Source organism: Chiloscyllium punctatum, chromosome 2, assembly GCF_047496795.1.
Source record: "Chiloscyllium punctatum isolate Juve2018m chromosome 2, sChiPun1.3, whole genome shotgun sequence".
Taxonomy (NCBI): Eukaryota; Metazoa; Chordata; class Chondrichthyes; order Orectolobiformes; family Hemiscylliidae; genus Chiloscyllium; species Chiloscyllium punctatum.
The window spans coordinates 83,521,683-83,548,504 of record NC_092740.1 but is presented as its reverse complement, the minus strand read 5'-3'; the positions used below and the strand labels follow the sequence as shown (position 1 = coordinate 83,548,504).

The following is a 26,822-nucleotide window of genomic DNA, read 5'->3' as shown; positions in this document are numbered from 1 at the left end:
GCATTGTAGATCTCTCACAAGTATTGTAGATCTCTCACAAGTATTGTAGATTTCTCACAAGCGTTACAGATCTCTCGCAAGAAATGCAGATCTCTCACACGGTATGTAACAGTCATGATCTCACAAGCATTGCAGATCTCTCACAAGCATTGTAAGTCTCTCACAAGTAATACAAATCTCTCACAAACAACTAACTCCTTGATTGCAGATAACCTCAGACTTTGTAGGTCCTTGAACTAACACCTTGTTGGCTGCAGCCAAAGCATTATACTTTAAAATAGACAACAGTGAGGCAAAAGCCACGTGCAAGGATTGTAACGGGGCCTGTCCTGTGTAGGTCATCCACACTTAGACCCTGTTAGTGGCAAGATGGAATTAGTGATGATTCTGCACATCTCTGCAGATAATGTTTAATTCTATCTTTCATCTTTTCAAGACTGGGAGATGTACAATGGGAATTTTACATGTCCACTCTTCCTCACGGCAGTGCTCCTGGCATAAAACTGATGTATCCTTAATGACCAGCAGGATAGCATGGACACCCATCTCTTCTGAATGTAGATGACACACTTCAATGATAATGTCCTAGCACATCCTTAATCATCCAGCTTCATTGGCTGTCCAACTGCAGTAGGTAATGCGATCAGTGGATTTAGGATCAGGCTCTTCCCTCTGGAGGCTGTGTAGCTGCTGCCAGAGATTCCTGTTCTAACTTGGCTTGGTGACAACATTGCAATAAATGTCTTTGATGCTGTCAACTCAGGTTTAGCAATGCCACAAGGAATCCTCCAAGTGCAGGTTCCATCTCAGGTAAGTGAGCCAATAATCTGTGGAGAATGTCAGAAATAGAACAGCTTGTTAGTTGTGCACTCCTGATCTCTTAGATCTATTACAATGAAGCAACATGTCCACAAAGAGTTGGCATGGATGTTTCACCCTCACCAGGAGACTGATGTCATGAGTTGATACAGAGTTCTAAGCAATGTCACCTTATCCAGATGTATGTTGCAGATCCACCATAATAAGATCACAAACCATGTTGCAGCACACTTACAGTTAGGTGTAAGAATGTGGCAGTTATGTTCTACTCCAGATTTGAAAAGTGATGCAGAAATGTCAAAGCCAGGTGAGAAAGTTAGTGTATGCATAGCTGTGGATATCTGAAATGACGGGGCAATGATGCAAGGTACGTCACAGTCATGGTTGTTTGAGGACATGGTAATTGTTGCCAAAAGAATGACCTGTCAAATGTAATTCAGTTTGATGGCAGATGAGGTTATCATTGATTCATACAGATCCCTAGTAGGGCCACACAAGCAAAGAATTACACTCCATCCCTAAAGAGAAACACACAGTAACTTAGTCCACCTGCTGTAGTAGGTGGCTACAGAAGTTTCTCTCAAATTGTGAAGTTGACGTTGGTGTGCAGATGACAAGGTTTTAGCTTTGTGTCCTGGTGAGTCACATTCTCTGCCTGAGAGTAACAACAATTTGCCCAGCCCCCTACTACTGCTTTCTTTATGTTTTGTGTTTCTGTCCCCGATGATTTTTCAGCCTCCCCTCATTTCTGGTCGACTGTTTTATATTACTGTTAATTGTTCCCACTTCTTCCCTGAATACATGGCTTTTTCAAGTCATACACTCTCTTTTATTGAGGTTAGGAAAATTGTGAATTGTGAAAATCATTCTCCAACCACCCACCCCATCTTTTGCAGACTCCTCCACCTCCCCACGCCCCCCATCCTCAATGAAACCCCACACATTATGGGCGACACAGTGGCTGAGTGGTTAGCACTGCTGCCTCACAGTGCCAGAGTCCTGGGTTCAATTCCCGCCTTGGGCAACTTTCTGTGTGGAGCTTGCACATTCTCCCCGTGTCTGCATGGGTTTCCTTTGGGTGCTCCGGTTTCCTTCCACAGTCCAAATATGTGCAGGTTAGCTGAAGTGGCCGTGCTAAATTGCCCATAGTGTTAGGTGCAAGGGTAACTGTAGGGGAATGGGTCTATGTGGGTTTCTCTTCGGAGGGTCGGTGTGGACTTGTTGGGCCGAAGGGCCTGTTTCCACACTGTAAGTAATCTAATTGCATCTAATCTAATGTATCTGGAATTGCCCACTTTCACCATCACCATTCCCTCAGCAGTGCAGTCCAATGAACCTAAACCCGAGATTTGAGCTTCCTACTATTCCCGGAACTGTACAGATGGCTCCATGGTAAGACACAGATAATTAATACCCAAAACCTGATAGTGGCATGCCTCCTCAGAATAACCTGGATGGTCAGCCTCAACTGAGTGTGGCTCTGTCTCCGACTGACATGCCTCTTTTCCCCTGAATGACTGTGGCCCAATTCTAGACTCTAATTGGAACAAGTGGCTGATAATCATGGCCAACTCTGTGGGCTGAGACTGGACAATACATGGTGGCACCCTGTGACTAATGGGAGAATTGGGAGCTGCATAAAGAGCAGGTAAGATTCGCTAATAATGAGATGCAAACACATGGAAATAAGGTAGTCACCATTTATTAACGAGAATCAGAACTTAAACGTTGAGGTGAAAGTTGGAAATGTTTTCTTGATGTTAGAAATCTAATTCTTTTCATGCTCATGGCATTTTCCAACCTTACACATCATTGACCCTACCGCATAAAGCAGTGAAAAGTTCTGCCCGGTGTCTCTGCATTTTAGATTGGTTCTGCTGGTCAGACAATCTCTCAATATTTACTGTCCTCCTTCAAAATATTATATGTTTCAATGACCAGAGAATACAGACCCAAGTTGTTGAGCTTCTTAACTTAGAACAGTGTCCTCAATTCGGGATTTATGAATAAATCTTGTGAGAATGTCTTTTCTCAAATGCAGAGCCGAAAATTGTACACTGCATTCCATTTATGGCATGTTGGAAATGAGCAGAATTTCTCTGAATTGCAGGCTGATGTGCTGGATATGAAAAACTAAAGTGCTACAGTGTCACTATGGTCAGGAAGATGCAATTGCATCATATGTTTACAAAAGCGAATTCTATTATAAATGCAGTCATGGGAATCTATTAGAGAAAATAATGACAGTACTGAATGGAAATCATTTGCAAAGAGGAATCTATTTATTAAGTGGTGATTTATGGCAAGATCTACTCAGCTTTAAATTCATGTTGATACCATTCCTGCATTAGTGATATTATGACTACAGGTACACATCATGCATGCCAAAGTCTATATTTACCTTTATGATCTCTCATCAGATGCAGATGACATTACATTATTGCAACAGGCCAACAAGCCAGACAGTTCCACAGAGCTACCATGAAGTCAAACAGTCCCAAGAGGACATGCACTTTAGTTTCCCAATGAAAGTGCATCTCACCAAGTAATAGGAATATACCACATGATCCAAGGAAAGAAAAACAGATTATTATTTTGTTTTGTAACCTGCTGCCACATCTTTGTATGGCACTAGAGGTCCATTATTCACGGTTCTTTCACATAATAATCTTTACCAATAAAACTGCCCTAAAATGGATCACAAAGGCAGAAATCTCAAAGCGGGCTGTTTATTTAATTTCATTTATTTTTATTCTCTCAATTTTGGATGTGGTATTCACTTGCTAAGCCGTATTCATTGCCCATTCCTATTTGTCTACTTTGATGCACGTTCATCAACAGTGCTATTATGGAGGGTGTTTCAGGATTTGACATAGTGACACTGAAGGAATGCAATATATTTCCAAGTCAGAATGGTGTGTGGCTTGTAAATGATCTTATGATGTTGGTGTCCTGTGTATCTGCTACTCCTGTCCTTTGACTTGGGAGTTAGCGTGAGTTTTGAAAGTGATAGGTAAAGAGCCTTGGCGAATTTCTACATTGCTAGTGTGCATCATTGGTAGAAGGAGTGAATGTTTGTGGATGTGGCGTCAATCACACAGGTTGCTTTGTCTTGGTGCATTGTTGAAGTTGTATCCATCCAGATAAGTGGGGAGTATTCCATCATACTCCTGATTTGTACCTTGTAGATAGTTGTCAGATTTTTGAGGAGTCATGAAATGGATTACTTACAACAATAATCCGAGCCTCTCAACTGGCCTTTCACACTAGGAGAAAGGATTGCAGATACTGGAGATCAGAGTTGAGAGTGTGATGCTGGAAAAGCACAGCAGGTCAGACAACCTCTGAGGAGCAGGAGAATTGCCGTTTCAGGCTAGAGCCCTTCATCAGGAATGAGGCTTGTAGGCCGAGGGGGGTAGAGAGATCAATGGGAGGGGGGTGGGGCTGGGGGTAAGGTAGCTGAGACTGTAATAGGTAGATGGAGGTGGGGAGTAATGGTGATATATCAGAGAGGAGGGTGGAACAGATAGGTGGGATGGAAGTTGAACAGGTAGGACAGGTCATGAGGGCGGTACCAAATTGGAAGGTTGGAACTGGGATAAGTTGGGGGGAGGGGAAATGAAGATGCTGGTGAAGTCAACATTGATGCCATGTGGTTGGAGGATCCCAAAGTGGAAGATGAGGCATTCTTCCTCCAGACATCGAGTGGTCAGGGTGTGGTGATGGAGGAGGTCCAGGACTTGTGTGTTCTTGGCGGAATGGGAGGAGGAGTTGAAGTGTTCAGCCACAGGGCAGTGGGGTTGGTTGATACAGGTATCCTGGAGATGTTCTCTGAAGCGGTCTGCAAGTAGGCATCCTGTCTCCCCCATGTGGAGAAGACCGCAACGGATACTGCAAATGACATGTGTGGAAGTGCAGGTAAAACGCTGATGGATTTGGAAGGCTCCTTTGAGGCCTTGGATGGAGGGGAGGGGTGAGGTGTGGGCACAAGGTTTGCAATTCCTGCGTTGGAAGGGGAAGGTGCCGAGATGGGAGGGTGGTTTAGTGGGGGGCATGGACCTGATGATGGAGTTGCAGAGGAATGGTCTTTCTGGAAAAGAGATAGGGGTGGGAAGGGGAATGTATCTCTGGTGGTGGAGTCCATTTGTAGGTGGCAGAAATGGCTGAGGATGATGCGATCAATATAGAGGTTGGTGGTGTCGAAGGTGAGAACCAGGGGTGTTCTGTCCTTGTTGACGTTGGAAGGATGCAGTTCAAGGGTGGAGGTGTGGGAAGTGCTCAGTCATAATCAACGACATGGGAGGGGAAATTGCGGTCTTTGAAGAAGGAAGCCATCTGGAGTGCTTTGTGGTGGAACTGGTCCTTCTGGGGTCATATGCAGTGGAGGCGGAGGAATTGGGAATAAGGTATAGCATTTTACAGGAGGCAGGGTGGGAGGAGGTGTCATGCAGGTAGCTGTGGGAGTTTATGGGTTTGTAGAAGATGTCCATGTTGAGCTGGTCACCGTTGATGGTGATGGAGAGGTCCAGGAAGGGGAGGGAAGTGTCTGAGATGGTCCAGGTGAATTTAAGGTCTCAATGGAATGTGTTGATAAAGTTGATGAACTGTTCAACCTCCTCGTGGAAGCACGAGGTGGCACCAATACAATCGGCAATGTAGTGGAGGAAAAGGTGGGGAATGGTGCCGGTGTAACTGTGGAAGATGGACTGTTCCACGTAACCAACAAAGCGATAGCTGGGGCCCGTGTGGGTGCCCATGGCTACCCCTTTCATCTGTAGAAAGTGTGGGGATTCAAAGGAGAAATTATTGAGGGTGAGGACAAGTTCAGCTAAACGAAAGAGAGCGTCACTAGAGGGGTACTGATGAGGACACAGGGAGCGGAAGAATGGAGGGCTTGGAGGCCTTTGTCATGACGGATAGAGGTGTATGGGGGCTGGATGTCCATGGTGAAGATGAGGTGTTGGGAGCCAGGGAAACAAAAGTCTTGGAGGAAATGGAGGGCTTGGGTGGCATCCCAAATGTACGTGGGGAGTTCCTGGACTGGGAGGATAGGATAATACTCCCATGAGGAGGTTGAACTGTTCATCAACTTCACCAAAACATTCCACCCTGACCTTACGTTCACCTGGACCATCTCAGACACCTCCCCCCACTTCCTGGACCTCTCCATCTCTATCAATGGTGACCAACTCGACACGGACATCTTCTACAAACCCACCGACTCCCACATTTACCTGGACAACACCTTCTCCCACACTGCCTTCTGTAAAAATGTTATCCCTTATTCCCAATTCCTCCACCTCTGCCGCATCTGCTCCCAGGAGGACCAGTTCCACCACAGAGCACACCATATGGCCTCCTTCTTCGGAGACCGCAATTTCCCCTCTCACAGGGTTGATGATGCCCTCCAGCATATCTCATCCACTTCCCACATCTCCCGCCCTCGAACCCCACCCCTCCAACCACAACTAGTACAGAACTCAACTCCCCCCAGCCTTCACCTTCCACCCCTCCATATCTATCATATCATCCTCCGCCATTTCCGACACCTGCAAACGGATCCCACCACCAGAGATATATTTCCCTCTCCACCCCTCTGCTTTCTGTAAAGACCGTTCTCTCTGTGACTCCCTTGTCAGGTCCATGCCACCGCACCCCCCCCCCCACCTCCCCCCCCCCCCCACCCCCCCCAACCCACCAACCCACCCTCCCCTCCCAGCACCTTCCCCGCCACCGCAGGAATTGCACAACCTACGCCCATGCTTACCCCCTCAAATCCACCCAAGGCCCCAAAGGAGCCTTCCACATCCATCAGTTTTACCTGCACTTCCACACATGTCATTTACTGTATCCTTGCTCCCGATGTGGTCTCCTCTACAGTGGGGAGACAAGACGCCTACTTGCAGCGACTCAGAGAACATCTCCGGCACACTCACACTAACCAACCACACCACTGCGTGGCCGAACACTTCAACTCCCCCTCCGACTCCGCCAAGGACATGCAGGTCCTGGGTCTCCTCTATTGCCACACCCTGATCACCTGACGCCTGGAGGAAGAATGCTTCATCTTCTGTATCAGGGCATCAATGTGGACTTCACCAGTTTCCTCATTTCCCCTCCCCTCAACTTATCCCAGTTCCAACCTTCCAGCTCAGAACTAACCTCATGACCTGTCCCACCTCTCCATATTCCTTCACACCTAACCGCTCCAGCCTCCTCTCTGACCTAGCACCATTAGCCCCACTTCCATCTACCTATCGCACACTCAGTTACCTTCCCCCCAGCCTCACCCCCATCTCCCATTTATTTCTCTACCCCCTCGGCTCACAAGCCTCATACTTGATGAAGAGCTCTTGCCTGAAACATCGATTCTCCTGCTCCTTGGATGCTGCCTGACCTGCTGTGCATTTTCAGCACCACACTGAGGGCTGCACAGTGGCTCAGTAGTTAGCATGCTGCCTCGCATCACCGGGGACCTGGGTTCGATTCCAGCCTTGGGCGACTGTCTGTGTGGAGTTTGCACATTCTCCCTGTGTCTGTGTGGGTTTCCTCTGGGTGCTCCAGTTTCCTCCCACAGTCCAAAAATGTGTGGGTCAGGTGAATTGGCCATGCTAAATTACCCATAGAGATAGGTGCATTAGTAGGGAGTAGGTGAATGGATCTGGGTGGGTTACTCTTCAGAGGGTTGATGTGGTCTTATTAGGCCGAAGGGCCTGTTTCCACACTGTAGGTAATCTAATCTAATCACTCTGGCCTCTCACACTATGTTGGTATGGATAGTTGAGTTCAATTTCGAGTCAACGGCAACCACCAGAACATTGGTAGTGGGGGTTTAGTGATGGTATTGTCGAAGGTGGATGTTTAGCTTATTCCTTGTTGGAGATGGCTATGCCCTAGTACTTGCATAGTGCAAATGTAACTTGCCACTTGTTAGCTCAGATCTAATTATTGTTCAGATCTCACTGCTTCAGTATCTGAGAGTTGCAAATAGTGCTGAACATTATGAAATCATCAGTGAATATGCCCACGCCTGATCTTATGATGGAGAGAAGATCGTGAATGCAGCATCTGAAGGTGATTAGGTCGAGGACACTACCCTGAGGAACTCCTCCATGTATGTCTTGGAGCTGAATCTCCAACAATCCAAACATCTTCTTTTATACTATGTATGATGCCCCAAAAGAGGGTTTGCTTCTGATCTCCATTAACTCTAGTTTTGCCATAGCTCCTTGATTTGGACAAATACAGTTTTGAAGTCATGGGCAGTCACTGTCTCCTCATCTCCCAAATTCAGCCATTTGGTCCATGTTTGAACCAAGTCTATAATGAGGTCAGGAGTTGAGTGGACCCGGCAGAAATCAAATGAAATGGTACTGAGCAGGTTATTGCCAAGTAAGTGCTAATTAATAGCACTGTTGATGACCCTTTCCACCACTTACTGGTGATTAAGACTAGACAAAATAGGGTAATAATTGTTTCAGGTTGGTTTTGTTCTGCTCTTTGTGTACAGGATTTACCTGGGTAATTTTCCACATGTCAGGTAGATACCTATGTGGTCGATGTACTGGAACAATTTGGCCAGGAAATGGCAAATTCTGGAACACAAGCTTGCAGTTTTATTGTATGAATGTTGCTGGAGCCCATAGTCTCTGTAGTATCAAATGCCTTCAACCATTGTTTGATATTTGTGGAGTGAATCCAATTGGCTGAAGACTGGCATCTGTAATGCTGAGGAGACCATGATGAATCATTCACTTGGCACTTCTGACTGAAAATTATTGTGAATGTTTCAGTTTTAACTTTTGTACTGCTGTGCTGGACTCCCCCATCATTGACTATCATGATAATTGTGGAACCTCCTCTTCCTGCTTGTTGTTGAATTGTCCACCGCCATTCATTACTGGACATGACAAGACTAAGATCAGATTTTTGTTTACGGGATCACTTAACACTGACTATGTTATTCTGCTTCCATTGTTTGACTTGGAAGTGGTCCTTTGTTGTAGCATCACCAGTTGATTTTCTGAAGAGTCAAATCGGACTTGAAACATTAACTTTGTCCCAGTCTCATAGATGCTGCCAATATTGAGGATGGTGATAATTGTCCAATGTCATTCAAAACTGGATGTGACAGGACTGAAGAGCTTAAATCCATAGCATTGGTTGTGGATTTGATTAGCTCTCACTCTCACATGCTGCTTATGCTGTTTGGAACTCAAGGAGATCACTTCTTTTTCTTATGCATCCCTGGAGCTGCTCCTGAACCTCTCATACTCTTCACTGAGCTACTGTTGACCCCTTTGCTTGATAGCAATGTTAGACAGGGGCATATGCCAATCCATTAGGTTGCAGATTGTGTTGAAATACAATTTGGATACTGCAGGTAGCTCACTGTGCCACAAGGATGCCCAATGTTGTTCAATCTGTTTGAATTCCATCCCATTTACAATAGTAATTGCTCCACACAACATGTTGGATTCTTAATTTGAAGACAGGACTTTGCCCCTACAAGGTTGTGCAGTGATCACTCCTGCCAATACATTGACATCATCATGGACACAAGCATCTCCGGTAGGCAGTTTGGTAATGATTTTATTGAGTTTTTGTTCTCTTTACAATGGGATTGTAATTGACTGTGTTGGATTTGTCTTGCTTTTTCACCTGATACTTTACTCACCACCTCCTGTTGATAAAGTCTTGTAGCCTATGTCCTTTAGGACTGGACAAGTTCAATCAAGAATGGTGCTGCTGAACTGTGCTTGATGATAGACATTGAAAGCCTACATACCAAGTAATTTCTAAACCCTTGCCACCATCACTGCTATTTCCAAGTGGTGTACAACATGGAGGACCACTGAGTCAGAAGTTAAAGATAACAGGGTGTCCATTTAAAACAAAGATGAAGAAATCTTAGTTTCTCTCAGAGGGTTGTAGGTCTTTGGAATTCCCACCCTCAAATGTCAATGGATGCAGAATCTTCTAACATTTTTAAAGCAGAGATTGGTAGATTCTTGCTTATGCAGGAATGTAGAGTTGAGAGTTAAAATGAGATAAACCATGATCTTATGAATGGTGGAGCAGGCTCAAAGGGCTGAGTGGTCTACTCTTGTTTGGATGTTTGTATGATTGACCAGCTGAGGGGGTGCAGGCAAGACAGTGGCAGAATGTAATAATCAGCAGGATGTTTCCTTGCCCATGATTGATCTGATGCCATGCGAGTCAACATTGCGGATTTTCAGGGTAACTCCCATCCAAGTGTATATACTACTGTGCCACTACCTCTGCTTGGTTCTACTGGTGGAACAGAACATACCTGAGGTGATAATAATGATGGTGACTAAGACATTACAAGTTTTGATTTCATGAATATAACTGTGTTAGGCTTCTGATTTGTCAATCTGTGAAATAGTTCTCCCAATTTTGGCTCTACCAAAATTGGTAAGATAGACTTTGCAGGTTCAATTGAACTAGGTTTGCTATTGTTGCGCCTAGGTTGATGTCAAGTGGTCTGTCAAGTTTTTTCCCTCTTTTTGAGATTTTATTAACAAATTGCTAGACCACTTCAGAGGACAGTTAAGAGTCAACTGCATTGCAAGCAGTCTGGAAGTACATGCTGGCCAGATCAGATAAGGGCCACAGATTTCTTTCCCTAAAGAACATTAGTGAACCAAATTGGCTTCTTTGGAGAAGCAATGGTCTTGTGGCATTATCACAAGATTATTATTTCAGAAACTCAAGTAATGTTCTGTGGATCTGGATTCAAATTCTACCAAATAGATAGTGGAAGTTGAATTCAATAAAAATATGGATTAAAAGGCTAATAATGAAAGTGCTATTGATTGATAGAAAAAACCCACCTGCTTCACTAATATCCTTTCTCTAAGGAAACTAATGTCATTACCTGGTCCGGCCTACATGTGACTTCAGAACCATAGTAATGTGATTGACTCTCAGCAGCCCCCTGAGCAATTAGGCATGACCAATAATTGCTAACCTAGCCAGTGATGTACAGATCACATAAATGAATAAGAAAAAAACAACAGTGGATCAACATAGTAATTGTTAGACTTCTTAGTACCGGGTTGTTTCTTTTAATTCAAATTCAACTATCTGCCATAAGCTATAGGGTTCACATAAAATATGGGGAAATAGTGATTGTACTAAATGGAGCTGGGACAGTAAGAATCAATGCACTTTAATTCTATGACTCCAGGTACAACTTGCACATGTAACTTAACCCATTACTAGGAAAGATTTCATGATATCAACACAAAGTTACAAAGTAAGTTGGTTATGAAGATCATACTGAAATATGGACTGAACTCAATACTTGACTGTTGCTTATTTCTTCTGATTAACTCAAGTACAGAATGATAAACATAAGTGATTAAAATGAATTAAAATTCTTAATTATATGCAGCTGCTGAATCATGGAAGTATTCACATAGTATGGACTCAGATTAGCTTCAGAAAGATTTATAAAATGTCAGAGGTTTAATAAGCCTGCATATTTCATTCTACACTCAATCACGGCATACAACTTAGTTTTGTCATGCACACTGGAATTATGCTTAGTTTGTAATGCTAATGCATCCTTTAGTAGATCGTAGGCATTTTGAAATTAGGCCAGTCGAGGTTCAATATTTGTATTCTTGCCTCTGACTCAGGTGGTTGTGCATTAATTTTGTGTCTTGAACATAAAACCTGGCCTGACATTCAGAAGTTCTGTTTGCTCAATGAAGCATTAAACAGACCTTTCCAGCTCAAGTAGATGCAAAATGACACCATGTAGAAAACAGCATGAATTTTTTTTCCTGCTTTTCTGTTCACTATTTAGCCTTGAACCAATCTGGTCGCTATCACAATAGTATATTTGAGATGTGGCTGTATACAAATGTATTTCCTGTGTTACAACAGTGACTGCATTTCAAAAAGTACTTCATTGATCATAAAATGTGTATCCTGCAGACCTGAAAGTCACAGTGTAAATGTAAGTGTGAGCAATTATTTTTTATGCAAAGTAACAAGGTCAATGGGAAAATGGAAGTAGTAAGGTGGAAGGGTTCAAAGTCAAGGAAGGAAGATTCAGCAACTACATTAATTTGCATGGTCAAATATCTTGTGATTACATAGCAAGGAAAAGTACCAGTGATCTAATATGTGCAAGAAGAGCCAGAAATCTGACAAGTGCAAATCTCAGCAGATGTGTTAGCCAATGAATACAAGATACACTACAAAAATTTCATCAAAGATCGTGAGACAACACCTTTAAAACCCACTACCACTTCCATCTAGAAGGACAAGGTCAAATACACGGGAACACCACCACTTCAAGTTCCCCTCCAAGTCACTCTCAGTTCTGACCTGAAAGTATATCGCCATTCATTCACCGCATCGAGGTCAAGATCCTGGAATTGCCTCCGTAAGGGTATTGTGTGCCAACCGAAGGCGTATGGACCGCAGCGATTCAAGAAGGCGCCTCAACGTTAACAAGGAATGGGCAATAAATGCTGGCTTAACAGCGGCGTCTACATCCACGAATGAAAATTTTTAAAAATCAGTTTTGACGATTTGGTAAGAAATTCAATAATTGATACTGGTGTTTCGAGTGGGGTGAGATTAGCATTGATGTCAGTTCTATTAGCCGAATGTGTAAATGTATTGATCTGCTGAATTAAACTTCAAATGTATTCGGCAAAAATAGTGATGAATTTCTCATCTACCCAGCAACTCTTAACAGCGCAGGTCTTTCATGATGTTGAGGTTTATGCAGCAGTTATTTAATAAGTAACCGTCACTTTATAACCTCAACTAGTTGGGAATGGTTGCAATGATCACAGGCAGTTTTCAATCTGCTGTGACTTGATTCTGTATGCTGTTGCCGAGAGGTGGGGATTTGCCCTTTGGACGTGCCCCGTGCACTGTACCGTGTTTTCAGCCAATCGGTTCTCTGGCTGTTAGTAGTGTTTAATAATTCTGTTTCAACACCTTGCGGCTGACAACAAAAGTAGGCGAGTCCTGTTTTCTGTTTTAAGTTATTGTTTTGCAAGGAAAGGAAGCTTTGTTGTGTCTGAACCTGAACTACGCCTATTCCAGGAACACAAGCAAACAAGCACAACATGAGTGCCCCAGCTCCCGACCACGAAAGTGCAGCGCCCGCTCCCCGCAATGTGCCCGTGCCAGTCACTGAGCTGCAAATCAGAGACACCAAGGTGAGTGCGAGCATTTCAATCCCCACAGTTCCGGCACCTACAACTCTGCCGACTGCAGCCCTGCTGTCCCCATCCGATTTGTTCTTCTATGTAAACATAAACTGGACTAAATCTGAACGTAAAATCTATGCATAGACATGGAATTCCGAACAATATGAATTCTTCAGCCTTAGATACGTTTTGTGTGCAATTCTAAAGAACCTAATATATGACCGAGAAATAATAGTTATAACAATCTTATTGTTTTTTAAAAAAAGAAATGCAGAAGTGTGCCCCTTGGCGTGCTCCGATAGAAGTTACCAAGAGCTGCGGTAGAACTGCGAGTCTGTAGAAACAGAATCTGAGCTGCAGCGAGCAGCTAATAAGCGGGTCCTGAACTCACCAGAGCTCAAAACTCTGATTGAAGTGTTTCTTGATAACTGAGAAAAAGCATGTTCTCAGATAAATACTTGTTCTCCTTTAAAAAAAGAGTTTAGGGGGGAAACTGTGTACACCAGGAACCTTGACCCATGTGATGTATAAAGTGCAATATTAACAGAAAGCAGGCTAACCTTTAAACGATTCACACACACATTGAAATAGCGTGCACTCCCCCTCCCCCCGTAGTGTATCGGCAGAATTAGGGCTGCATTGTACTGGAAACTGAAAGATCAGGTAAGCCAACTGGTCACTGGAATTTCGGATGAATTGTTTTCCTGTGATGTTGTTTCGAATTGGTGTCCATTTTTAGATGTTTGTTTTATTGCAGATCTTTATCAACAACGAGTGGCACAATTCCAGCAGTGGCAAGAAGTTTGCAACCTGTAACCCTGCCACTGGAGAGAAGATCTGCGACGTGGAAGAAGGCGACAAAGTGGGTTTACTCGATAATTTGAGTGTGTTTGAATAATTCATGCAAGGGTGCTTTTTTTAATATAGTTCATTACTAACTTTCCATCAGGCGTCTCACAGTTTTCACAAATCGACTGATATAAAATTATATGAACTTGAATCCATGCTTGGATTTTGCCAGTTTTGCCTGCTGTACATGTTCACCTGCATTTGGCATATTTGACTTTTTGTTCAGTGGATGAATGATGAAGCTATAAGCTGAACATTATATTAATTGTAGATAGTATCTTCAGCTCAATATAAAGTGTGATTGCTCTCTTGATGGCTGGGCTTGAGTGAAAGATATGCATTAACCCAAAATCTAAATTCAAGTCAAACTAAGACACTATTTAGCAGTTTGAACCTTTTGTTTAACATCCATGTGCTGCAATCTGAATAAAATTACAGTGCTGATATGCACATCAACAGGTAGCTCAGAAGTGACATTATGTAGATATTGACTTTAAAGTGATCATGAGAGAAATATATTGTTTGGTGATTGACATTAGCACATCATATAATTCCCACCTGCAGTTCTAAAATGAATCATTAGAGAATCGACAATCCATTGAAGAACAGTAAAATTCTTAAGCTACTGTGAGTCTTACTCTGTTTTCCTCCAATGCTGAGTTAGTTAAAGTTTACAAGATCACGATAACTGGACAAAGAAACATGATTGTGTCAGATCTACTTGAACAATAAAGGAGGAGAAAGTGAGGACTGCAGATGCTGGAGATCAGAGCTTAAAAATGTGTTGCTGGAAAAGCACAGCAGGTCAGGCAGCATCAAAGGAACAGGAGAATCGACGTTTCAGGCATAAGATTCCTGAAGAAGGGCTTTTGCCCAAAACGTCAATTCTCCTGCTCCTTTGATGCTGCCTGACCTGTTGAACAATAAAGGTTTCTTTTTGAAGGCAAAGGAAGTTTCATTGTAATGTTAGTAATATCTATATTCACACACAGAGTATAAACTACATGGGTTTCCTATCGGTTAAAATCTTGAAAATATCATTGATCAAAAACTGAATGGGATCAATTATAAAAGTACTTGTTGTTACAAGAACAGGCCAGAGGCTGGGAATTCTGCAGTAACTCACATCCTGACATCCCAAAGCCTGTCTATAACTACAAGGTACAATTCAAGAGTGATGAAACACTTCAACTTGCTTGGATAAGTGTAGCTCTAACAAGATTCAAGAAGCTTGATGCTATTCAGGACAAAGCAATCCACATGAGTAGCATCCCATGCACCACTTTAATCGTTCACTTCTTTCCCCCATGGACCACAGTGGCAGTAGTATGTGCCATTAACAAGATTCATTGCAGTAGCTCACCAAAGCCTCCTTAAACTGCACCTCCCAAATCTAAGATCTTTACTACCCAGAAAGACAAGGGAAGAAAATATGTGGGAAAAGCACCTCTTGCAAGTTCTCTTCTGAGACATATGCCATGTTGATTTGAAAACAGATAACCATCCCTTGACTGTAGTTATGTCAAAATTCTGGAACCCTCTTCCTAACAGCACTGTGGATGCATCTACACCTTATCGACTGTTGTGGTTCAAAAAGATGGTCGCCATCTTCCCATATGCCATTAAGGAAAGACAGTAAATGCTGCCCCAGCCAGTAATTCCAATATCTCATGACTTTTTTTAAAAAATGATGAATTTCAAAATGTTATCATTAAGGAAATATTTTCGAGTATGCCAGAGGTCTTTAATTACATATTGAAAATTGACCCTGACATAATGTGAAAAATATTTCCTTCTAATCATAATTATGCAAATGTATTGATAGTGATATTACTCTGTGCAAGTCATATCTCATTATTAGGAACTAGAAGAGCATAGCATAGAACATCTAAAAGAGGAAGCTCAAAACAAAGACGAAAACAGTTAATCATTCATCAATTTTCTTTAATCTTGTGATCACTGACAATGGAAGACACCTTGATCTTCCAGAAAACAACATTTTGGAATACAGTGTGTGGGCAATTTGAAGCATGTATGTGCAAATTTATACCTTGCTTTTAAAAATAAGTAGAAATGGATAAACCAGGCATTAAAGGTCAATCTGCCTAACATCAGCTGTTAGGGGCAATAGGCACAGACAGAATTAATTGACATTTGGAAAATTATTGGCTAATAATTGAAAACCAGCATAGACTTATTCAACTTGATTGAGTTCTTTAAAGTAGTAAGAGGGAGAAATTAATTAGGGTAGTCCAGCTTATGTTGTGTAGATGGACTTTAAAAATGTATTTGATAAAGTATCACATAATAGAATTGTTAACAAAATTAAGACTTCTGAAATCAAAGACGTAATGACAACACAAATTCAAATTGACAAAGGGCGTAGAAATTAGCAAGTAATGGTTGTTTTTCAAATAGATAGAAATTTTACAATGATGAGCCCTCTGTCTTAAGATCACTCAATAGTAATGGCCATGAGTTGGATATACAGGGCATAACACCAATGTTTTCTAGTGATGTGAAATGTATTAAACAGCAAAGAGTATAGTAACAGATATCAAGAGGGCATAGAGAGACTAATAAAATGTGCAGACAAAACTGCAAATGAAATAACATGAAAGTGTGAAGGAATGCATTTTATAGGAAGAATGAAGAAAAGCAATATAAACTAAATGGTATAATTATCAAAGGTGTTACAGGAACAGACACCTGGGATGTGTGTCCATAAATCTTTGAAAATGGCAAGACAAATTGAGAAGACTTAAATAGATCTTTGGTATTATTAATAAAGATATAGAGTGCAAAAGTAAGAAATTTATGCTAAATCAATATGAAACATGAAACAAACCTCGGTTGGTGTACTAAGGTCAATTTGAACAACACATGAAAAAGATGTCAAGGCCTTTGAAAGTATGCAGAAGAAATACAGTAGAACAATACTATGATTGAGAGACTTTGATGAAGTTGTGTGGTACGAGATGATAAGTTATTCTCTTTTGAACAGAGAGGTTATGAAAAGATTTGAAAGACTCATTTACATTTAAGTTTTTGTTAAGAGTTATTTGATTTATTCATTCGGGGATGTAGTCTATTCTTAATACTCTTGAGAGGGTGGTGGTGAGCTGCTGTAATCCACTAGCTACAGGTACACCAACAATGTTGTTAGGGGTGAATTCCAAGATTTTGAACTCAATGACACTGAAGGAATGTCAACCTATTTCCAGTCAGGATGATAAATTGCTCAGAAAGGAAGTTACAGATAGTGATGCTCCCATGCATTTCGTTAATCTTCTCCTACTGGGTCATGATTTAGAAATGCTGGTATTGGACCGGGGTGTACAAAGTTGAAAATCACACAACACCAACCTGTTGGACTAAAACCTGGTGTTGTGTGATTTTTAACCTCATACTAGGTAGTAGTGACCTTGGGTTTAAAATGTTCATCTGAGAAGCCTTGTGAACTTCTGCAGTGCATCTTGCAGATAGCACACACCACTATACCTCCATAGTGGAGGAAATGAATTTCTGTGAATATGCTGCAAGTCAAGCAATTGTCTTAATTATGTCAAGTTTCTTGAGTGTTGTTGGAGCTCATCCATCCAAGCAATTGGGAAGTTTCTATCACATGTACTTATAGATAGTGGACAGGCCTTGGGCAGTCAGGAGGTGAATTACGCATTGCAGGATTCCTAATTGCTACTTGTGCCACCTAATTTATATGGGTAGTCCAGTTCAGTTTCAAGTCAATGATTATCCCCAGGATGCTGATTCTGAGAGATTCAGTGCTGGTAATGCCATTAAGTTTCATTGTTGAATGTCCATGGATGATATTTAGATTCACTCTTTTTGGAGACAAGTGTTATCTGGCAATTGTGTGGTGCGAGTATGATTTACCACTTATCAACCCAAGCCTAGATATTGTTCAGGTCAAGGTGCTTTTGAACAAGGACCTTTCAGTGGTTGAGGAGTCATGAATAATACTAAACATTGTGCAATCATCAGCAAACATCTCCATTTCTGAGCTTATAATGAAGGAAAAACAATTAATGAAGCACCTCGAAACTAATGGGCCAAGGACACTGTCATGATGACCTCATGTAGTGATGTCCTGGAGCTGAGATGAATGTCCTAAAACAACTGCAACCAATTTCCAGAATGACAGGTATTACTCCAACCAGCATAGAGGTTTCCCTTAATTTCCATTGGTTCCATTTTTGCTCGGACTTTTTCATGCCACATTCAGTTGAATGCAGCCTTGATGTCAAGGGCTGTCACTCTCACCTCACCTGTAGCATTCAGCTGTTTTGTCTATGTTTGAACCAAGGCTACGATGATGGCAGGATCTGAGTGGCCTTAGTGGAAGCCAAACTGGGAAACACTGAGCAGGTTATTGCTGAGCAATTGCCACTCGATAACACTGTTGATGGCACCTTATATCATTTCGCTGATGGTGGAGAGTAGATTGATGGGGCAGTAATTGGCCAGTTTGGGTTTGTTTTTCTTTTTGTGAATAGGAGACACCTAGAAAAATTTCCACATTATCTGATAGATACCAATGTTGTAACTGTACTGGAATTGTTTGGCTAGGGGTATGGCAAGTTCTGCAGCATATGTGTTTAATACTATTGCTGGAATGCTTTTAGAGCCCACAGCCTACACAGTATCCATTGCCTCCAACCATTTTTTGATATCCTGTAGAGTAAGTCAAATTGTTGAGGACTGATCAATTTGCTGGTAAAGTCCCCAGCAATCAAATGGAGAACCACCATGGAGGCATATAAGTGTGTAATAACCTAAGAAAAACAATATTGTCTAAGAGGTAAATGCTTGCTATAAGTTTTATGTTTTTACTGGAGCAACAATAAACAAATGCATTCACAACAAATATCTACCACCAAAGTGATAGGTTGCTAAAGTATGCCCTACCCACAGAAGTTAGACAAATCTAATCAGATCAATTATCACCAATTAGTGTTTGCTCAATCATCAGTGAAGTGAAGGTAAGACTGATCAAATATTGTCAAAACACAACATCTATTCACCAATAATCAGCTATTCAGTTTGATTTCTGCTAGAGTCACTGGATTCCAAACTTCATTATAGCCTTGATCCAGACAAGGACACATAATCTGAATTCCAGAAGCAAGGTATGGTTTCCTCTCAAAATGCCTTGCCAGTTGGCTAAGAAAGTCACATCTATTAGGGATTGGCAACAAACACTGGCCTTGTCAACGACACCCAGATCCCATGAAAGAATAAATAAACAGCATTGTCAGAGCTTCAAGATTAAATTAGATTCCCTATAATGTGGAAACAGGCCCTTCGGCCCAACAAGTCCACGCCAGCCCTCTGAAGAGCAATCCACCCCCCTACATCCACCCCTGATTAAAGCACCTAACACTATGGGCAATTTCGCATGGCTAATTCACCTGACCTGCACACCTTTGGACTGTGGGAGGAAACCAGAGCAAACATGGGGAGAATGTGCAAACTCCACACAGATAGTTGTCCGAGGCAGGAATTGAACCTGGGTCCCTGGCACTGTGAGGCAGTAGTGCTAACCACTGAGCCACTCATGATTACCATCCCAGGGTGGGCACCAATGATGAGAAGCTTAATTATACTAGTCATGTTAACAGTGTGACCAAAGAGCAGGCAGAGTTAGACATACTGTGACAAATTGCTCACCTCCTGCACACTTCCCTACCTACGATCTCTCAAATCTCCATAGGAATCAATAGAAATGTAAGGGAATATTCTTCTGCATTTAGCAGAATGCTATGTGCTCACAATAGACCAATCTGATTGATTGTTGTCCCTTTCAATACGTTGAATATTCACCCATTACACTGGCATACAGTGACTGTAATTTGCATTACTCCAGATATTCTCTAATCTTACTGAAACAATACCTGTCAATCCTATTACCTCCAAGAAGGAGAAGAGCACTAAAATCCTCGAAACACAAGTATTGTCAGTTCTCCTCCAAATTTTGCATCACCATTTATGGACATTTATTGTTTTGGTTTATCATTATGGATCAATATCCCAGGATTCTCTTGTAATCTTCATGTGAATACCAGTGTAGTATTTTTTTTAAAAAAGGCTTACACTTTTAGGCTGACTAGAGACAAGTAGAAAATGCAACAAAATGACAACATCATGTTTGTACATGATTCAGTTTTGTGAAGTGACCAAAATGTTAGGACTAGAGATTGTGCCAATTTACTTGTAAGTTGATGTCCACCTGAATTTTGAGTAGGGCTCAATTCCGTTGACAGTAGCTCCCATTAGAAACAGCTATATTTGAATCAGAAGAGATATTTCACACACCAATGTTGTTTAGGGTTTAGACTGCCTGAATTGACAGTTAATGCTTCCGTTCAATAACATGAGTGGTACAAGTTGCCCATTTTGAGTGATAATTTAAAAAATGCTTTTAGCTCTCATCAAGAAATGCTAGACGCAAAATTGGCTAACATTCTTAGTGGAGTCACGTATGTGTTTTGAACTCAGTGGCTTTTATATTTAATGTATTTTTGCTACTGTAGATTCAAGAAACGTTGCTTACTACTATAATATACTAAGTTCTTTCATTCCTGATATCATTATCCTTCCTACTTAAATTGATATTACAGGATTTTCACATTCATAGTGCAAGACAAAGTATTGTGCAATGATAAGATGCAGTTTGAATCTAATGTGTTCTCACAGAAGGAGTTTCTGAGCCATTTCGGATTGGTTCAAAGAAAAGAATAAAAGCATTCAATATCATCCAAACAACTTGTACATATCTCCTAGAGATACTTGCCATTGATAGAAGCCTGGGACAAGGTTGTTCAGAAGACAACATTGTACTAACAATCAGACATTTAAAGAAATGGACAAATATTAAATCAAAATAAGAGAAAAGAATTAAATTTTAGTTCACATTTTAAAAAAAGCTCACTGCTATTTCTTAAACAAGTTAAGAACATTAACAATTTGTTAGTTTCCTTTTGTTCAAATGTCTAAGATAAAATTGTGAGAAGTAATTTCAAACATGCAGTGATAAGTGTAATTTAGGGCTATAAGTTAAATTGTCGTAATTAAAAGGGAGAATTCTGTTTACGTTGAATAAAAAGCATACACGTACTCAAGATTAAATTTCCACTAATTTTGGTTTCTCTGATATTTGACCAGGCAGGAATTACGAGATGAACAATAATTGAATTACCTTGATCCATTTTTTGACAGCTCATGTAGAGCTCTGTTTCACTGCCATTCATTTTCCATATACAGAAGAGTCCATGAATAATGCTATTATTCCCACAGGTGCATTTTTCTATAACTAATTACTGGGTCAGAGATTGTATTTTTGTTGGTTTTAGTCAAACAGAAGAAGGAGCCTTTTTTCTCTTTCTTTATCTATTCCTTTTTGTGTTTCCTGTCCATTTCCTAACTATCATAAATATAGAATATTAAAACAAAATGTTGGAAATGCACATTTGATCAGATGTCATCTGAAAGAAAACTGTTTCTGCTCTCAATCTTAGACCATTCTCACAAACAGGTCTTGACACCTGTTACCTTTAAAGTTGTTTATTCTTGCCTTATGATCTAGCTTTTTTAATAAGTTGACCAGGAAGCAGACTGAAAATCCTCACAGACAACTATTTAAATCCCTTTATCCCTAATTTATCAAGTGTGAATTTATTGCCTAAGCTAGTTATCCTGAAAAGGCAGTGTGAGCTGTCTTCTTGGATTACTTTGACCATTTGAATACAACTAAATGTCTTGCTAGGTCAGGTTTGAGGGTAGTTATGCATTAGCCACTTTGGTGCAAAATTGGAGTTATGCATAAACCAAATCAGGTAAAGATGACAAAGGACATTTCTTGGATATATATGGCAACCTGAGAGGGTTATTATACAGATCAGGTAGCATGTAATTGAATATTGAAATCGATATGAGCTGTTGAATGGTCAATCTCTTCTTCTATAACATCAAAATGTATTTTGTTCCTTTTGATTTAAGACAAAACCAAATCACTTCTATTTAAGAATGTAATATTGTTAAGTTCATAAGCATCAAAAGCAATGGGTTAGAATTACAAGTGGCATCTCATTTTGGATGCTCGGGGGAACACAGAGTAGAATCCTACAATAAGGCCCGAAGTACCCCAATGTTGGCATCATTTCTGTGGAGCCTGTGAGATGTAGATGGTGACAGTAACCTTGGTTGCAGCAGCTCTCAGTTATGTAAGACAGGAAGGGTGTGAGTGCAACTGAGTCACAGGATGCACAGTCGGATGGGAAGTGTTGCAAATGGGGAAGAAGGGTAGCCCTGCAAATCCACATTCAGATGCATTTTAAAAATTTATCCCATTGGTTTCTGCTTAATGAGTGGATTCTTTAAGAACCATCTCTTAGCTCTGCACATAAACCCTGTATTCCGGCCTGCAGCTAACATCAATACTGACTGGTGACATCAGAACAAATAATCTGTATTAGAGGCATTTACGAGTCCATTGAACTTCGCCAATATGGTGGGCAGTGTCCTGCAAACTCCATGTGAACTTGCTGCCTACTATATAGGAGCCTTTGCTCTTTGGTGACTAAAACATTGGGTGAATTTCTGGGCCTATTTCTTTCTCAGTATGTTAGCTTTAATTCTTTCTTCAATTACTTGCTATTCATTTAATGATGTTTTTCTTCATTTTGTAAATAAATCTGTGCCCCAAAATATATTGCATTTAACTATGGAAAAGCTAAAGGTGAATGCCTCATTGCATATATTGTAATCATTCCCTGCAGCTTTAATATGTAATGTGCTGAATATTTTCATGTTGCATCCAGAAGAACATTTTAATTTTAACTATTGCGTTATAACAGATTACAATGTTGCCTAATTATAACAGCCATAACCTTCACTGTTAAGTTTTCACAAGACTCACTGTGACTGTGCATTGTTGCCTTTAAGGTGGATGTTGACAAAGCAGTAAAAGCAGCTCGGGAAGCTTTTCAGATTGGATCGACATGGCGCAGGATGGATGCTTCTGGAAGAGGGAGGCTTTTACATAACCTTGCTGATTTGATGGAACGGGATCGTGTTATATTAAGCGTGAGTTATCCTTTACATTTCCATGATGATACATGTGGAAGATTTCAACATTAATGATATACTGGTGTACTAAAAGTGCTGCTTACAAATTTAAACATAACAAACAACTAGAGCATGTCTTCTAGTTGGGCATTCCTATTATTCTTTTAATTAGTGGAATTACTTTAAGAGCACACATAGATACAAATGCTCTAAAACAGCAGTTGTCTCTTAAAATTGTAATATTCAATTTAAATAATTATCCTGTACATTAGCAGTACTTTGTTACATGGTGCTATTACTTCCAGTCAACAAAGTAAGTCGTTGAGTTATAGAGTTATAGAGTTATAGAGCACGGAAATAGACCCTTCGATCCAACTCGTGCGCACCAACCAGATATCCTAAATTATTTTAGGCCAGCATTTGACCCATGTCCCTCTAAAACCCTTCCTATTCATATACCCACCCAGATGTCTCTTAAATGTTGTAATTATACCAGCCTCCACCACTCCCTCTGTCAGTTTATTCCAAGCATGCACCACCCTCTGCTTGAAAAAGTTGCCCCTTAGTTCCCTTTTACATCTTTCCCCTCTCACCTTAAACCTATGCCCTCTAGTTTTGGACTCCCCTACCCTGGGGCTATGACCTTGGCTGTCCACCTATCCATGCCCCTCATGATTTTATAAACTTCTATACGATCACCCCTCAGAATGTTTGGATCTGTGTCGGCACAATTACTTTTCAAGGCAATAATAATCGATGAGCTAGAATTTGGTCAGGAATTATTTTCTAAGTTGCTGCCTTCAAATAATTCAGATACTGTAAGAAATTAGGAATTAAATTGTATCCTAGTCTTTAGCACATAGAGATTGGAGTATAAAAATTGATGAAGTCTTACTGAATTACATAAGACCTTCATGAGACCACACCAGTTTACAGACTTGAATTCCTTCCCCAAGGAAGAATGCATTCATGTTAGAAGAAGTAGATCAATGATTGATTCATGGGGGAAAAGGATTGTCCTATGTGAAGAGATCGAGTAGACAAAGCCTACATTCTCCCAACTTTAGAAGAATGAGAGATGATCTCACTGAAACATAAAATTCTTATAGGAGTTAACAGGGCAAATATTGGCTGTTTCCACTGAATGACACTCACAGTCTTAAAGTAAGGGATTATCATTTAGAACTAGAATGAGGACAAATTTCTTCACTCAAGGGATTGTGGATTTTTGGAATTTTTCATCCAGTACAATTGTGAATGCTTAGCCAGTGAATATATTCACAACATGGGTTGTTATATTTTTGGTTAATAAGGGAACTGAGGATTTTTTTTAAGAAAGGGTAGGTGTAACTGAGGTAGGATCTCAGCCATAATCTTACAATAATCAGAGCAGACTTGAAGGACCAAATCGCCAACTGCTGCTACTACTACTTATAATGTTTTTATGCAAGATCAAAACAATAGCCAGGATAATTTCTGAAAGGATTCATTGTTGTAATTTTCTGAGCCAAAGTACCTGTGTGCGGGCTCTGCCAAAACAGTGGTGCTGAGAACCTCCACTCCTAAACTGGCTGACCAAGGTTGGGCAGATCTCCCATTTTCATACTGCTATGCCATTGCGATTGTCTTGCAGAAGGGAATAGTGGGTTGCTATATACTGAAACATTAACAGCCATTTCTTCTCACCTAACTGACATGGAAGACTGTTTTCTTTCACAGCTAATTGATTTCCATAAAAAAGCAACTGATTTCCTTGCGTTGGTGATTTGCTTTTTTTTGCTGACCCTCAAGCCTGGAGGCCTCCAGAGCAAATTTGTCAGATGAAGGATCAATAGCTTCACTCTGAGTCCTTTTTACTGGATTGCCATGACTCAAATTGTTGATGCAAATCAGAGGCACCTCGTTTCTACCACCAGTCAGCAGGCTGCACAAGACTTTGCCATTCTTGGTGATAATATTATATTCTGCAGCCTCTGCCAGTGGAGCAGATGGGGTTTTGCAGCATAGTTAAAATCAAACCCGAAGAGTCTATATCCATTGTTATTTATAATCCATGATATCTTGCTGCTATGGGGCAAAGCTTCCTCCAGTTTATCCTTTCAAATTATTTCATAGATTTGAAAAAATCTGTAAGATCCAATGTAAAACAAATGTTCCACTTAAAATCACAGTTTTTTTCAAGATTTTCACATATATCTTTCATTTTTACTCTACTTTTAACACATATTTTTCCCTTCATGGCAATACCACAACCTGCAAGTTCAACTCCAATGCACACACCAACCTGTCTTGGAAATATATTGCTGTTCGTTCCGTGTCACTGGATCAAAATCCTGGAACTCCCTCCCTAATAGCATTGTAGGTGTTCATTTTGTTCATGGATTGCTGTGGTTCAAGAAGATACATCGCTATACAATGTCTGGATTAAGCAGCAACACCCATATCCCTGCCTCACCATCACTGTTGCCACTCTACTATACAGTGTGATTTTCTAACTATGGCCTCAATCATGTCCTGTACAAATTCAGCACAATTTCCCTTTGTATTCTGTGGCATATGTTCAAACAATAATTGGATTTGCTTTTTAGTGGCTTTTTCTATCTCGGTTCCATCTTTAATTATTCATGAATCGGCACTGTTTGCTAAAATATTATCTTTCAAGGTATACTTGATTTCACTCTTCATTTTCCAAACTGAGTCACCACACATTTCTCTTCATTAAACTGAATCTGCTATGCATCTGCTAATTCTTTTAACCTGTGTCCTGCATCAATTCCTTACTCTAATTCTTGAGGTTTGCCTTGCTGCCTAAATTATTTCCATCAAAAATGCACATGTTCCTCCAAGTGTGGTCCCACTAAGGCCCTGTATAATTGCAGCAAGACACTCCTGCTCTTGTACTCTAATCCTCCTGCTATGAAGACCAACGTACTATTTGCCTTCTTCACTGCCTGCTGCTCGTGTATGTTTACTTCCAGCAACTGATGTACAAGGACACCTCTACCTCTCATGTTGCACCTCTACCTTTCCCAAACTGTTGGCATTCAGATAATAATCTGCCTTCCTGTTCTTGCTGCCAAAGTGGATAACTGCACATTTATCCATTTACATTTCATCTTCCACTCAGCTGGTCCAAATCAAGGCATTTCTGCACCCTGCTCAGAGTTCATCCTCCCACCTAGCTTTGTATCATCTGCAAATTTGGAAATATTACATTTAGTTCCCTCATCTAAGTCATTAACACATATTATGAATAGGTAGAAGCTAAGCCTGGACCACTGCTGTACCCCATTGGTTACTCGGAAAAAGACCCCTTTATTCCTGCTTTTTGTTTCCTGTCTGCCAGCCAGTTCTTGATCCATGTCAGTATGCAATCCCCAATCCCAAATGCTTTAATGTTACATTGCTAATCTCTTATGCAGAAACTTATCAATTTATCCTATATTTGTATAAATAAAAAACCAAGGAGGCTTCTGCAGGTTCCTGGGGAACAAAAGTGGGCCACTTTCTGCAAGTCTGAACACCAGCCATTAACCTACTTTTTGGTTTCTATCTCTTTCTTTGATTTTAAATCAGTTTTGGAGCGTTATTAGACAGGGCCATTAAAAAAGTCAGGCCACCTTGACAGTTGTAAAGGAGTAGGTGTTGCAGATTAGCTAATTCTCAGCATGCAGTGGCCACTGGCAATTTAACAATAATTATATTTAAACACAATGCAAGTGGTAGTGGGAAGTCAACAGGCACATCTTCTGCCTGATTAGTTTGCTCACTCTCATTATTCTATCTTTTTTAAAGTCAATCAGTTCAAACCTATTATGACAGACTTCCACAACTGTTGGATCCTAAACTCAGATTTTCAAGTTCAGA

At 40.8% G+C, this 26,822-nt stretch overlaps 1 protein-coding gene across 5 annotated transcripts in view; it reads left to right on the top strand.

Moving 5' to 3' along the window:
* LOC140486161 (aldehyde dehydrogenase 1A1-like) overlaps positions 1–26,822 on the top strand; it is a 99,284-nt gene that overhangs the window by 14,571 nt on the left and 57,891 nt on the right. For 3 of the 5 annotated variants that reach the window (XM_072584898.1, XM_072584878.1, XM_072584868.1), the window contains exons 2-4: positions 12,916–13,031; positions 13,780–13,884; positions 22,833–22,973. In XM_072584898.1, coding sequence (XP_072440999.1) covers positions 12,939–13,031; positions 13,780–13,884; positions 22,833–22,973 — 339 coding nt within the window. In that variant the 5' untranslated portion in view covers positions 12,916–12,938. Of the gene's footprint in view, positions 1–12,131; positions 12,394–12,915; positions 13,032–13,598; positions 13,686–13,779; positions 13,885–22,832; positions 22,974–26,822 lie in introns of those variants that run through there. The other 2 variants (XM_072584889.1, XM_072584908.1) reach the window with 2 other exon arrangements.